At 45.6% G+C, this 14,184-nt stretch overlaps 1 protein-coding gene across 2 annotated transcripts; it reads right to left on the reverse strand.

Annotated features, from left to right (window-relative positions):
• Positions 1 to 27: 27 nt before the first annotated feature.
• On the reverse strand, positions 28 to 13,803 carry LOC134406083 (uncharacterized). Of its 2 annotated transcripts, none has more exons than XM_063137337.1 (8): positions 13,710 to 13,803; positions 12,705 to 12,817; positions 11,987 to 12,214; positions 8,718 to 9,367; positions 7,909 to 7,979; positions 6,498 to 6,737; positions 3,622 to 3,868; positions 28 to 1,578 (listed from the first exon to the last, which is right to left on the reverse strand). In XM_063137337.1, exons 2-8 carry the CDS (start codon positions 12,755 to 12,757, stop codon positions 1,415 to 1,417), a joined length of 1,653 nt encoding a protein of 550 aa, XP_062993407.1. In that variant the 5' UTR covers positions 12,758 to 12,817; positions 13,710 to 13,803; the 3' UTR covers positions 28 to 1,414. The 2 variants fall into 2 exon arrangements, with proteins under 2 accessions (XP_062993407.1, XP_062993406.1); XM_063137336.1 differs by having other exon boundaries at positions 13,682 to 13,803.
• Positions 13,804 to 14,184: the final 381 nt, after the last annotated feature.

Raw genomic sequence — 14,184 nt, forward strand, 5'->3', positions numbered from 1 at the left:
CACTTATTAGAAGTGAAAGCCTGACACGTTCTTCCATCAGTAACACATAGTACCGCTGATGTCTGTATAGAGCTCTTTGTTAGAGAGAATGGGTGGGAGTTCAAATCCCCACTGGCTGGCTTATGATGGGTACCTGTCTTGGGCTGCAATCCTGTGCACACATACCTGGGAGTAGGAAAAGGAAAGGAACGTCTCATGCAAGCACTTGAGTCATTGCTGACCCCTAGAGGGAAGCCTGCTTTCGCTGACGTTTTCTTGGCAGACTTTGTAGCGGGGTGGTTTGCCATTGCCTTCCCTAGTCCCAGTTACCTTTCCCCCAGCTAGCTGGGTACTCATTTTACCGACCTTGGAAGGATGGAAGGCTGAGTCGACCACCTGAGAACCAGCTTCCGCTGGGATTGAACTCAGGCCGTGGGGAGAGTTTCGGCTGCAGTAACTGCTGCTTACCACTCTGCACCACACGAGGCTCTTCACCTGGGAGTAAGCCCTAAGTAATAGTGATTAAGAGTTTCATGGGCCCCATTACAAGGCTAGGAGGATTAAACTCTTCGGTCCTTCCTCAGGGTCATTTGTTAGAATGTACAGGATACCGTCTGCTTCATAATCCCCAGTCTCCTCTGCTATGTAGGAAACGGTTATGAAGCAGACAGTATCCCTGACATTTTAACAAATTACTCTGAAGAAGGACCTAAGGGTTCAAAACGCGTTGGAGTTCTTTTTATTGCATTAAAAAAAACCCACTTTTTTTCTACCTCTTGGTTTTTGCCATCTCTTGTGAGGTTTCGCTTTTTTTCGCTTTAGGAGGATCAAACAGCCTGCAGCTGATGGTAAATTTTGGTATGAAACCCTAGTAAATTGGGAAAAAATGTATCTGGGAGTGTGGTGGGGCCATTTTGGGGTTAAGGGGAGAGGCCATAACTTAAGGGTGGACAACTGATGGCCCTTCAGAGCTTTTGGCCTATAGCTCCCATCATCCCTCACCTATGCTGACTAGGAGTGATGGGACTTGTAGGCCCAAATATCTAGAGGGCTGTGGGTTGCCCACACCTGCATAATGTATGGGCATGTAGAAGATAGTACATTTTGGGCTTTAAACAAATCCCAGGTACTAGAGTAGGGAAAACAGAAGGCTTTGTAGTGCCTTTGTCAGCCCGGACAGCTGCTTCTCTCAAAAATATCTGGGAGTCACTATCCCTCCCTCCCCCCATACACAAAAAACCCTGCCACAGGGAAATCTACCTCATCTTTTGGCCCATCTATTCAAAGGTCTCCTAAGATGATGAATTCCATCTCCACCTGCTGGATCTTTAAGACACTCTTCATCAGCGATTTCCTACATCTTCCTGTATTACTGCATAAGAGGGGATCCAAATCCATGCCATCTTGGTCTCTGTCCTGCAAATGCACCCTTCTGCTACCCTCTGAGGGGTTCCTGGAAAGTCTTGGCTGTAGCTCCGTTCAATCCAATTTCATTGTCAGGGGCAATCATTTTCTTAACTGCCCTTCGGGAGGTCCCACATTTGCTGTTGATTACGGCGTTGAAATTGCAGCTTCTGCCACATGTTTTGGTGACATACTCTGTAGAGAGGGTAGAAGGACAACAAGAGAACAGAGAGATTTAGTTGTGTGTAATTCTCAGTGACGCACGCCAGCCATGTTCGTACTCAGTGGTAAACCAGGATTCTGGATTCATTCTGCAGCCTGTTCAGTCCCACTTGTGTTCTGCCTGCCGGAGCAGCTCAATGAACCGAAAACAGAAAGCTTAGTGTGTCATCCAAACCAGGGTTGATTTGATTTAAATCAAATTGATTTAAACTAAATTTAAATTGCTTCTCTGAAGGACTCTGTTTTAATTCTTTAAATCGCAGTTTAAATCACTAGTGAGGAAGATTCTATTTAATCATCATTTTTTAAAGTAGAAGTACATTAATGTTTAATATAACAACCTTAATACATATTCAGAGAAGTAGATGTGATTAGAAAGTAGGTATACGATTGTTCAATTAATCATATTTTTTGTCATGATGTGCCAGAATCAACACCAACAAACAGGCATTTAAATTGCATTAATAAGATTGTTAAAGAAGAAAACTAACCAGAAAAAAAACATTTAACAAAACACACATGGATTTTTGAATGGTTAACTATTACAGTTTTTAGATACATGTAAAATTCCTTTTAAACTTAGGCAATTTTAATCACAGCAGGTACAGAAACAACGTATTTCCAAATGAGGTCTCTTTTATGGCTGGCGGCTTCAACGCTATCCTTCCATGGAGGATACATGCAGCAGAAGTTTCAGTGTTCTGTTCGCTTTTTGTTTCACTTTCTATCCCCCACCCCCATAGCCTTGCATTCTCTTCCCTAAATTCTCTATTCTTTGACCTTCTCTTATCTTTGTACTTAGCAGAGTCAAGGCAGGGAGAGAGAGAACACATACACTTCTGTATGTGACCTACAATGTAGAGTAGGACTCATCAGGTTAGCTCACATCTCCAGAAACTGCTGTTAACGTATTCACAGAATATAATTGGAAGTTGTATAATTAGTATTCATGACGACGTCTTTGAACTAGTCCCTTTTTTAACTAACTGTTCTAAGAAAATTGTGAAATTTGATTTAAATTTTTAAAAAATCTGATTTAAATAAAAAAAAAAATTTTTAAGGTCAGTAATTATTAGCAACCCTGATCCAAACCCAGGATTCCTGTCTTGAGGTGCCTCTTAGAAGCCAGCATTGTAAACCAGCGGTTGTTTTTGATTTACAAATTCTGGCTTGTTTATTTATTTACAATATTTATATACCGCCCCCCATTGAAAATTTCGGAGCGGTGTACAAGATAAAATGAAAATAAAAACAGAATAAAACACTTAAAACAGATTTTAAAAGAAGCAAACACAGTGACTCATGGCTGGACATTAAGGGAAGGCTTCCTGGAATAATGATGTTTTCAGGAGGCACCGAAAGGAGTACAAAGTTGGTGCCTGCCTGACCTCCGGAGGCGGGGAATTCCACAGGAGGGGCGCCACCACGCTGAAGGCTCTTCCCCTGGTGGACTCCAATCAGAGGATGGATCTATGTGGAACCACCAGGAGCAGACCCTTGTATGACCTCAGTGACCAGGAAGGTTGGTTGGGGAGAAGGCGCACTCTCAGGTATCCTGGTCCCAAGTTGTTTGGGAGCAACAAGCCAGGACCCCAGTTCACATAACACACTAAGTTTTCAATTTCTGGTAGCTTGACCAGTCTCGTTACTGAGAAGACCCAAGTGGGAATGAATTGGTTGTGTGCATGAGTATGCAGCTCGTTCATGGTAAGCCAGGATTCTCTGGAATTCTGGCTCCCTGATGACGGGAGGGTCTGTAACAGGAGGTTGTATCCAATGTTAGTTTAGTGCCATTCATTTCAATGGTCTATTTTAAATATCCTACTCTATTTAACTTGGACTGAATACAACCCAGGGTACCTACTCAGACAATAAAGCAAGAGAGGCTTAACTGTTAGAATCAAATTGTGTCAGGAAGTAGGTCAACCTACTCACACTTCGCTTTCTCCCCCCACCCCACCCCACCCCCATCCCAGTGTTAGATGAGATTTCATCTTGCTACACCCCATCCACTACCTTTTATAGCATTTACCACAGCAACCGGAAGGGGAATAGGCTTCTCCATGGTCAGGTTGTTGTGGGCGATGCGCTGTCCAGTGGCTGAAGATCGGGCAAGAGTTTCTCGAGAGAAGAAGTAATCCAGCAGACGTCGGGTCATCAACTCAGGTTTGTCGGTGGAGACCTGGGACAGGTCCTCCAGCTGGTGGTGGCTGATGTAGACTCGTGAGTTGGGGACCAGTTCCAGCTTGCCTCTGCCGTTCTCCTGTCCAACAGGAAGATATTATGTTAATCTAAAGCTGGACTTCGGTGTTGAAGACCCACTCTTTTCTCCCTCCTGTGCATCTAAGGAGGCTTGATTCTGATGCAGGAATATCTTCAGAACAGGGCCAAGTTGTATTTTACTTTAGTTGGGCTTAATCTCCCCCAACTTCAGCATCAGTGAAGCTTGACTCTACAAGAACATCTGTATTCAGTTGGGTTTCCACCATGGGTTTGTTTACCTTCTCAGTATTCCATGTGGATCTTTGGTTGTTTTGAGACCCACTAGGCTGAAAAAGAATAATACTTTACACTTGTATAAACAGGGCACTGTGTGTGTGTGTGTGTGTGTGTCACTAAAATAAAATCTGCACTAAGTTAATGATTCAAATAACTGGTTGCAATCCTATCCATCCATACTTGGGAGTAGATCCCATTGAACTCAGGACGATTGCTTTGGAGTAATAATAAGCATAGGACTGCAATTGCATAATGACCAAAAGTTGCCTCTTCTTTGCAAAGCGTGTTCTGCTTTGGCACTTCACGCTCAGCCCCCGTGCCCATTTTCAAAAGAGGGTAGGGAGAGGAAAATGCAAATAGCAACGCAAGGACAAATCCCAACTTGATTCCTGCACTGTTTGGGAAAGGTGCAATGCACATCACAATAAAAAAGCCTGCTTGAAGATAGGGAGCTGACAGTGAAACATGGCGGGTTGGATCCAGATTTAACTTGGATCAGCTGCACTGGTGGAAGTTGCCTTCTCCAACCCTTCTTCCGGTAGCAGCCCCTCCAGCCCTCTGAAAATGCTGGACAGAGTCAGAAGATCCTGCTGAATGGTGAGGGAAGATCCTCAAAAGTTGGGCAAAGGTTCCTTCTGTGAGCAGAGGCCTTCCTCTTGTGGAAGGCAGATCCTGGATCCAACACGCGCAGAACATATCCCTCTTGCCCAGAGGTCTGAACTGATGGCTTGCAGAGGCCTTTTGAAATTAGGGCAAGTGATGCAGGTTGACGACCACCACTACTGATTTCAGTAGTTAGCATCATGTGATAATCCCAGCCATTTCTATGTATGAATTTTCATTCCTCAAGTGGCCTTCTGTTCATAGATCCTAATTAACTGCATTTTTCTTAACTGGCTTAGACTTCACAGGAGGTAGCGCTTAAAGAACAGTATCCGATGGTAGTCCTACCCAGACTAGGCCCATTCACTTTAATGGGTTTACTCTGTGCAGGAGTACCATTGGATACTGCCCAAAGTTTCCCAACAGTCCTGAGTTTGATTGCTCTTCTGCCGTTTCCCATATCCATAATAATAAAGATACAGTGGACTAACTTACTCCTAGTTCTCTGGAAAGTAAGGCAGGGGTGGAGGTTGGTTCTGAACTTGATACATAGAATGATGTCCTGAGCATACACACCAACTTTTATTCTGATATTTTAATCTTCAGTGCAGGTACTGCATTGCACTGCCTTTCCTGGCTCCTTCTGAAAGTATATGTCTCTCTTTCAAAGTAGGTTCAGCCCTGGAATGTAGAATGGTGTCCAGCACATAGTTATCAACTGTGGAATTCACTGCTACAATATGTGGTAAAAGCCATTGGCCAGAGAGCTCCGGCTATTGGGCGGTATAAAAATGTAATAAATAAATAAAATAAATAAATAAGTAAATAAAAATGGCTTTAAAAGGGGACAAGACAAATTCATGAAATATAAGGTTGCCTACCAGCTCTACTATATGGAAACTCCAGGGTCAGAGGCGGTATACCTCTGAATACCAGTGGCTTGTTATCAACACCAGGAGAGGGCTACTGCCCTCATGTCCTGCTTCTGGGCCTCCCAACGGCATTTGTTGGCCACTGTGGAAAACTGGATGCTAGAGTAGGTAGGCCTGTGGTTTAATCCAGCAGAGCCCTTCCTATGCCGCTATGAACAGGCACACCACCTTTCATTCCATGTGACCTTCAAGGCAGGTATCTCACTACATTGTATTTTGCATTTTCCTCCCCAAGTTTGAAAATGGGTAGAAGGGCCAAGCTCATATTTTGCAAACACGAGACGTAACACTGTGCCCTGAGCAAGTGTTTCCAAATGCTATTCCGTTATCTCAGTGGTCAACGGAACTGTCGCATTACAGGCAGAGGGAAACTGGCAGAGGGAATGCTGAATGGTCAAGTTCAGCTACAGCAGCCTTCCTCAACCTGGGGCGCTCCAGATGTGTTGGACTACAACTCCCAGAATGCCCCAGCCAGCTCTGCTGGCTGGGGCATTCTGGGAGATGCAGTCCAACACATCTGGAGCGCCCCAGGTTGAGGAAGGCTGAGCTACAGGCTTTCACTTGGCCAACTTAGGCTGCACCCCTAGACCCACTTAGTGGGAACAAGTCCCACTGAACTCAATGAACTTACTTCTGAGAAGACACCTATAGTATTGCACTGTTAAGAGACCTGAACTCATTGCACTGCTCTGCCTGAACAGCGATGCTGGTTTATGAGCCATTCCCTCCTAAATCAAAGGATGGGTTTTGCTTCGTGCTCAAGGTCTCTCGAATCTTCCTCCCCAACTAATGTTTTATAATATTTTTAATGTCATCACAGCACCCGATCAGAGAAATGCTTCCTCTCTCATCACGCACCTCCACTGGTGATGCCCATACTGGGGTCCCATCGGATAGTCTCTCTTGTATATTGTTGTCCCACAAGCTGGCAGTGTCATTGAGCCCAATGGGACTTCTTGATCCGTCTTCTGCATTTATCCAGGGCGATAACCTACTTGGCACTGTGTTTCGGGTCCTCCAATCTGGGGAGATATTTGGGTTAGGAACTGGAGTACGCCTCTGAACTTCTGGAGAGGATGGTGAGTGGAGACCGCTGACCTGGAAGAGAATCATATATATGGAGGATGTGCATGAGAGGAAACTGGTTGTCCTATAGATCTGCACAGGAAGCTGATTTATAGCAGCCCACACTATTTGTCCATCCAGCTACGTAGTGGGTACACTGACCAGCAGTGACCATCCAGGATGACAGGCAGAGAATGGTCTTTCCCCATCACCTGCTCCCTGATCCTTTCTTGAGGTGGGAATGCTGGGAATCTAACCTGGGCACTTCTGCATGCAAAGCATATGCTCCAATGGGGGTTAGTGGCTCCGATTTCAGTTGGGTTGTGAATCCATTCCAGGTGACAGTCAGAACCAGCCAGAATCCTAAAGGAGCTATTCAAGGTACCCTATAGGTTCAACACCTTGGATAACTCCTTTAGAGTTCTGACTGGCTCTGGCTAAAACCCAGAATGGATTCACAGCCCCACCGAAAGCAGAGCCATCAGCCTTTACTGGCGCTGTCAAAAAGCTCACCATCCCACCCCTAAGAAAGAAAAGACCCACAGGATTCCCTCCAGCCTGTGTGGCAGGTATGGGTCTTGAAGCCACAATTGTGTTGTTAGCACAATGCTCTGGCCAGACTGCGGGAAACTGGCATAAATCTCTTTAATTCAAATTAGAGCATCATTAGGTTTTGATATGCTCCAAACTTATACCAGTTCTCATCAGGGCAAGTACATTTACATACATCATCACATGGCAAGGGTGCAGGCTACTCCTGTGGGCTTCATGATTTCAATGCCTTGACCTACATCCATCTATAATAAAAAAGGATGTCTGTCTGCCTGCCTGTCAGGCACCTGAAACTTGGCATGCATACTAAGGGGATCCTAGCAGTGTGCACCTCAGGTTAATTTTTTAATGCATTTAAAATGGGCATTTAAAAGTGCCCATGCAGTTGAAACCCGCAGTAACCTCTTCAACCACTAGAGAGAGACCTCCCTAACCAGCATATAGCTTTGCAATCCATATGTTTTGAAGCCAAGGGAGAGTAGTAGGCCAAGGAAACACAGTCATACACTTGTCCCCTCCCCGCTGGTGTGGATACTGCCTACCCTTGATGTAATGGAATAGCAAAATCTCAAAACTCTTATTCACAACTCCCGTTCACTCTCCAAAGAAGAAAAGAGAGTGTTTCACGATTCCTCTGCGTGTAGACCTTTACCTGTGTAGCTGTGACATTCTCCAGCATTCCCACCAGGCTTTTGAGGAACTGAATATTGCTCTCTTTAACATCTGTGGGGAAAAGAACAAACTCAGAGAGCATGAACTGAACACCGGCCAGGATCCCTGGGAAATCTCCCGAAAGAACAAGAGTTCACACAATTAACAGATGTGCTTATCTTACATTGGAATTCTGGTGCTTAAGGAGGTAGGTGTGTGTGTGTGTGTGTGTGTGTGTGTGTGTGTGTGTGTGTGTGTGTGTGTGTGTGTATCCTCTCCCCAAATGCCATGCTCCTTATCCAAATTCACCACCCCTCAGTAGAAAGTCTATTTGCTCCCTGGGGAAAACATGTACCTATGTGTTTTCTCTCCCAAGGCACATAACGGCTCGGAAAGCAATTCTGATTGGGAACATGGCACCAGCGCAAAGGGGTTAAATGGCCTCCCCTAGTGCCGTGGCCTGCATCTGAACCCAGCCCATCTCTGGGTTGCAAGTTGCTCTTTAAAAAACATGTGGGAGATCTGATCACATAGATCTCCTATTGCCTCCTCTTGTTTGGCCCCTAGCCATTATGCCAGGCTACCCCGTACCCAGGACTTTATTGGCCAGCTAGCCCAAATCCCCACAATCTTCCCTCCCTCCATTCATCTCAGTCACCCCACTGAAAAGTCACCCCGAACTACTTTCTTTTGCATCTGCCAATACAGACTCTGGGATGCCTGGAAGAGGCAGAGTTCCAATTCCTCACTAAAATTATTATTATTATTATTATTATTATTATTATTATTATTATTATTATTATTATTAACCAAAGGGGTTGGGTCCCGTTCCCAGCACCATTCTGACCGGTGCTGTTCCTCCTGCTCCATTCCTGATGGACAAGAAGTCGTTCTGTTCTTCCAAGTTCCGGAGCAGGCCTTTCAGCTTGCGGTTCTCCAGCTCCAGCTCTTGGATCCTCTTCTCCTGCCGTGCCGCGGCCTCTTCCCGAGAAGCCAGCATCCTCCGCAGCTCCACCATCTGCCGCTCTAGTTCTCTGATCAACTCGGCGTAGAGAGCCGTAACTCTGCCGCTGTCCTCGAGACGCAGGCATTCGTGGGTGTTTTGGTGGCAGCATCCCATCAGTGGGTGGCTCAGTGATGGAGATTGCAGCAAATTCTCTCCGGGTCCAGCAGGGGCACAAATGGGTACATATGGTGCTGAGTGGGCATCCCCGAGGTTACTGGAAGTCCTCCTGAACTGTGGCATGTTGAAGGAACACTGGCTGTGGAGATCCAGGCTTGGAAAGGCATGTCCATAAGGCATCCCCTGTAGTTCCAGCATCTGAGAGAAGGGAGGGACAAGGTTTGGACTAGCATGGCTTCTACCAGCAAGCTTGGCTTTTTTCCGGCTGCTGCTGTCGTCTTCGTATGAGCACGTTAGGGGAGAGCCAGCTTTTCCAATGTTCCTCAGTGGTTGGGCGCTGGAAGCAGACAAGAGCAAGAAGAAGGAAAGAGTGGATTTGCACGCTCATTCAGTTATTGGCAAAAGGCAAATTTCACTCAAAGCCAAACCTCAAAGGAAATTGGAGCTATGTAGTAGCTCGTCTTGCTCCTTATACTTCTAAAGCAGCATCTCTGTGTGCAGTCAGGGGGAGGGAGAAGTGCAGAAGAGAAGAGGGACTCTGCCTCTGCAAAAATAATGGGGGTCAGAATAAAGACCCCTGGCAGCAGCAAGGAGAAAACAGCTGGTAGCCCTCACCAGGCCAGGGTTGCTGTCACGGGCTGCAACTTCTAACACTGCAAATCCAACACATCTGGAGGGCACCAGGTTGGGAAAAGCTGTTATAGGACACTGAGTGTTGTCTATGGAAGGGGTGGACAGAAAGTTCATCTCCAGATGTTTTGGACTTCAACTCTTAGCATTCCTGACCATTGGCCATGCTTGCAAGGGCTTCTGGGGGTTGAAGTCTAAAACATCTGGACATCTACCTTCTGCCAATCACGGTTTTATGGGCAACTGGAGCTGATTTCCATCACCACCTTCAGAGCAGTGGGCCACACATGACCTTCCTCAAGGCTTAAATACTGCATCTAGAGATGGACAGGCTTTCACTGAGAGACTGTTGTTTGGTGAGATCAAAATATTATCTTACAAGACAGGGGAGACACCAATTCTTTCTCAAGCTACTCTGAAAATCTCGCTATTTTGGCAATGCAGAACAATAAAGTTGTAATGGCCTAATTAGTATGCATTTTCCCAAGAAACTCTTGTTTTTCAATATTGCTGGTATTGCCAGGGAACTGAGTAAACTGCACTTTTGCAAAACAACAACAGGGTTTCTTTCTCTCCACTGCTTAGGGAAACTTCCTCCAACCTGGTGCCCTCTAGATATATTCAACTATATTTATTTATTTATTTATTTATTTATTTATTACATTTTTATACTGCCCAATAGCCGAAGCTCTCTGGGCGGTTCACAAAAATTAAAACCACAGTAAAACACCCAACAGTTTAAAACACAATTACGAAATACAGTATAAAAAGCGCAACCAGGATAAAACCACACAGCAAAGTTGATATAGGATTAAAATACAGAGTTAAAACAGTAAAATTTAAATTTAAGTTAAAATTAAGTGTTAAAATACTGAGTGAATAAAAAGGTCTTCAGCTGGCAACGAAAGCAGTACAGTGTAGGCGCCAAGCGGACCTCTCTGGGGAGCTCGTTCCACAACCGGGGTGCCACAGCGGAGAAAGCCCTCCTCCTAGTAGCCACCTGCCTCACTTCCTTTGGCAGGGGCTCATGGAGAAGGCCCCCTGTAGATGATCTTAAGGTCCGGGTAGGTACATATGGGAGGAGGCGTTCCTTCAGATAACCTGGCCCCAAACCGTTTAGGGCTTTAAATGTTAATACCAGCACTTTGAATTGGGCCCGGACCTGGACTGGGAGCCAATGAAGTTGTAAAAGGACTGGCGTAATGTGATCTCGCCGGCCAGTCCCTGTTAATAACCTTGCTGCCCTGTTTTGCACCAGTTGAAGTTTCCGGACCGTTCCAGTCATAGTTCCAGTCATCTCCAGCCAGCATAGGGGGATGATGGGAGTTGTAGTCTAACACTTCTAGGGGGCACCTGCTTGGGCAAGGCTAGCCTAGAGCCACGTTTCCTCCTTTGATTCCCCTCATGCCTGGTCTAGCAGGCATGGGCTGTTGGCCAATTTCCCTTTTCCTTCTCATATTGGAACAACAACAAAAAAAACCCAAAGGGCCAGATGTGTCTGCTCACAGGTTTAACTACAGGGCTTCTCTTTTTATGCCAAACCACTAGGAAAGCAAACAATAACGTGAAGGAATCAGATGAGCTCGGTTTTACATACTGGTTTATGTCCTGCAAGAGAGATAAGTTCATCTTTGGGATGCAAGAAATTTCATCTGAAAGCAATCCTGTAGCTGAACTGTTGTCAAAAGCTAAGTAGTATGCATATATTTTATTTATTACATTTCTAATCCACTCAATAACTAACATTCTCTCGGTGGGTTACAAACCGTTAAAAAACTAAAATGCCATTTTAAAACACATTTAAAAACATAAAACACAATACAAATATTTAAAACAATAAAATACAATACAATACAAAACAATAAACAGCACAGAACTTGATAAAACAGCCGTTATAACCTAGAACTAGGTCTCTAAAATGCCTGTGGGGGAAAAGCAAGGTTTTTGCTTGGTGCCGAAAAGACAACAAGATTGATGCCGGGTGGACCTCTTTGAGGACTTTATTGCATAAGTGGGATGCCACCACTGAGAAGGCTCCCTCTCTTGTAGCCACCAGACTAGCTTCCCTTGGTGGGGGCATCAGAAGGAGGACATCTGAACATGGCCGAAGGATTCAAGCAGGCACATGCAGGAGGAAACGTACCTTTAGATAATCTTGTCCCAAGTCATTTAGGGCTTTAAAGGTCAACACCAACACTTTGACCTGGGCTCAGAAATTGACTGGAAGCGAGTGCAGCTGATGGGCCATTACAAACACATGCCACAAGAAAAATAATTAATTAAAGTAATCAAATAACCCAGCATTGTGCCTGGACTTTTTCTATACCTGGTGTGTTCTTTATGAACTCGTCCTTGAGAGCTCAACTGGTGGGGAGGATGAAAATTGGGGCTCTCCAGAGTGTTGCCCCTCATTCCTGGTTCTAGCAGCTTCAACTGTAGGTGCCCCTCCTCCTGTGGGTTATCACCCATCCCGTGTTGCATAACCTGGAGACAGGGTCTCAGAACATTGGTGATACCTTCAGCTGTTGGTCCCCATCTTTGATGAAGCCATCCCCTGGAACAGAAACTGTCTGAGATCAGCTCTAAATTTGAGTCAGGGTACATACAGGACACTCTTCCCCAGGCTGGTGCTTTTCACATGTGTTGGGCTACAATTACCATCATTCACAGTTCCTTGTGCACCCCCCTTCCCATTTCTCCCACCTCTCTTTCCTATCCTTTCCTAATTGTTCATTTATCATTTCCCCCATCTCTGGGTTACATTTTACTCTCCTGCAGATTTCCGGTTCCTTTTGGTATTCCTGCTCCTTTCCTTTTTCAATCTCCTTAAAACTCTCCTACTAGTGCTTTTAACTCTGGGGAACTCCTTTCTAGTGGGACTTTAGGGCCAAAATCCAGGGGCCCACTCGGCAGAATGAGCAGCAGGAGAGCCCCCAAACACAGCACCTTTCAAAGAAGTAATTAATACCCATTACCATCTAAAGATGGGGGCAGGCTGTGAGACCATTTAAAGTAAGATGGCTAAAACCAGAATTTTAAATTACCTAACTGCACCAGTGTTCTTTGGGGCAGGGGTGCTTCCGGACAGAAGGCTCATAACACTACCATTCAGAAGTCATTGTGCAGCTATTCCGACTTTTTCTCCTTAATGGCTTTACTGTGGGAAAACACAAGAAGGATATGAGTGGAAGTTGTTGTTGACTGGAACCCAAGTATGAGGCAGAGTGATAGCATGATAAAAGCCTCATCTGAAAGCATCCCAGGATGCTGCTAAACACGTGCAGAAATGCCTTTCTTGTACAACTGAAAAACCAAAGGCAGTCTATGCAACTTGGGAGTAGGGACAATGAGAAGTACCCCGTGTTACTTCTGCATAGAGCAGACCCACTGAAATGTCTGGGACTTAAATTAGCTAGGACTAACTCAAGACTCATTCATTTCAATGGGTCTTCTCTACATAGAAGTAACATTGCATGCTACCCAATGGCTTTCCAGAGTCAGGAGGACGTGCCATAGCAGTCGGGGCCTGCTCATTCACAACGTTTAAGCCCTACTGCTTCAGCAGAGGTCCAACGCGTGCCAATGTCCTCTTGTCTCCTACCCAGTCCCCTCGCCTCGGCGCCCAGCTTTACCAGTAACACTGGCTATCACGTGCACCTCTTCTCCCTCACCGTAAACACCAGGTCCTGTCGTGGTTTTACTTTACTGCTCTTTCTATTGCATTGCATCTGCAATCGTTAAGCCACCCCCTTCCCCTTTACTGGGTACAATTAGCAGAATTCAACAAATAATTTTTTAAAACATTAAGCTTGTTTTAAAATTACAGCTCTGGGAACAATTCTCCACGGCTGTAATGATGCCTGGAACATATTAAGTAGTGCATACGGGAAAGAGTGTCACTGAGCATGTGCAAACTACATCTCTCATTTTTAGGAGAAGCACTGCGTCAAGGCCCCATTAGCTTGCCCTTCACAGCCCCCTCTACATTGCCTCCCCAGCTGTCCGATTCTCTCGTCCCTACCTCCGTGACAGCGGCGGGGAGCCTGTACCTTTAACTGAACCTCCATGTGTCTGTTTACAGTTCACGCGCCACTTCCTGGTCTTCACGCCCAGTTCTCTGTCTCCGCCCGTTTCTGTCGTTCTCCTACTGGCTACAGGCTTCTTACCTTCGCCATCTGCCGGCATCCCATTGGCTGCTGGGGAGAAGGTTCTTCTCATTCCCGCCCCCTCTCGCTCCTAGACGGATTTCAGGAGACTGACACACTGCCTGGCTTCCGGGTTGAATTGAGGATTTTTATTTGACGTTTTCCTACATGCAAGCCAGTGGAAGGGGAGGCTTCTACGAAGGCAGCCACCCCAATGGGCCTCATCTACACCCAGCAGGATATTGCACTATGAAAGTGGTATATAAAAGGCAGGAGCCACACCAAGCAGGATGTAGTGGTAGGGTGACCATATGAAAAGGAGGACAGGGCTCCTGTATCTTTAACAGTTGTATAGAAAAGGGAATTTCTGTAGGTGTCA

Source organism: Elgaria multicarinata, chromosome 11 (assembly GCF_023053635.1).
Source record: "Elgaria multicarinata webbii isolate HBS135686 ecotype San Diego chromosome 11, rElgMul1.1.pri, whole genome shotgun sequence".
In the NCBI taxonomy this organism is placed as follows: Eukaryota; Metazoa; Chordata; class Lepidosauria; order Squamata; family Anguidae; genus Elgaria; species Elgaria multicarinata.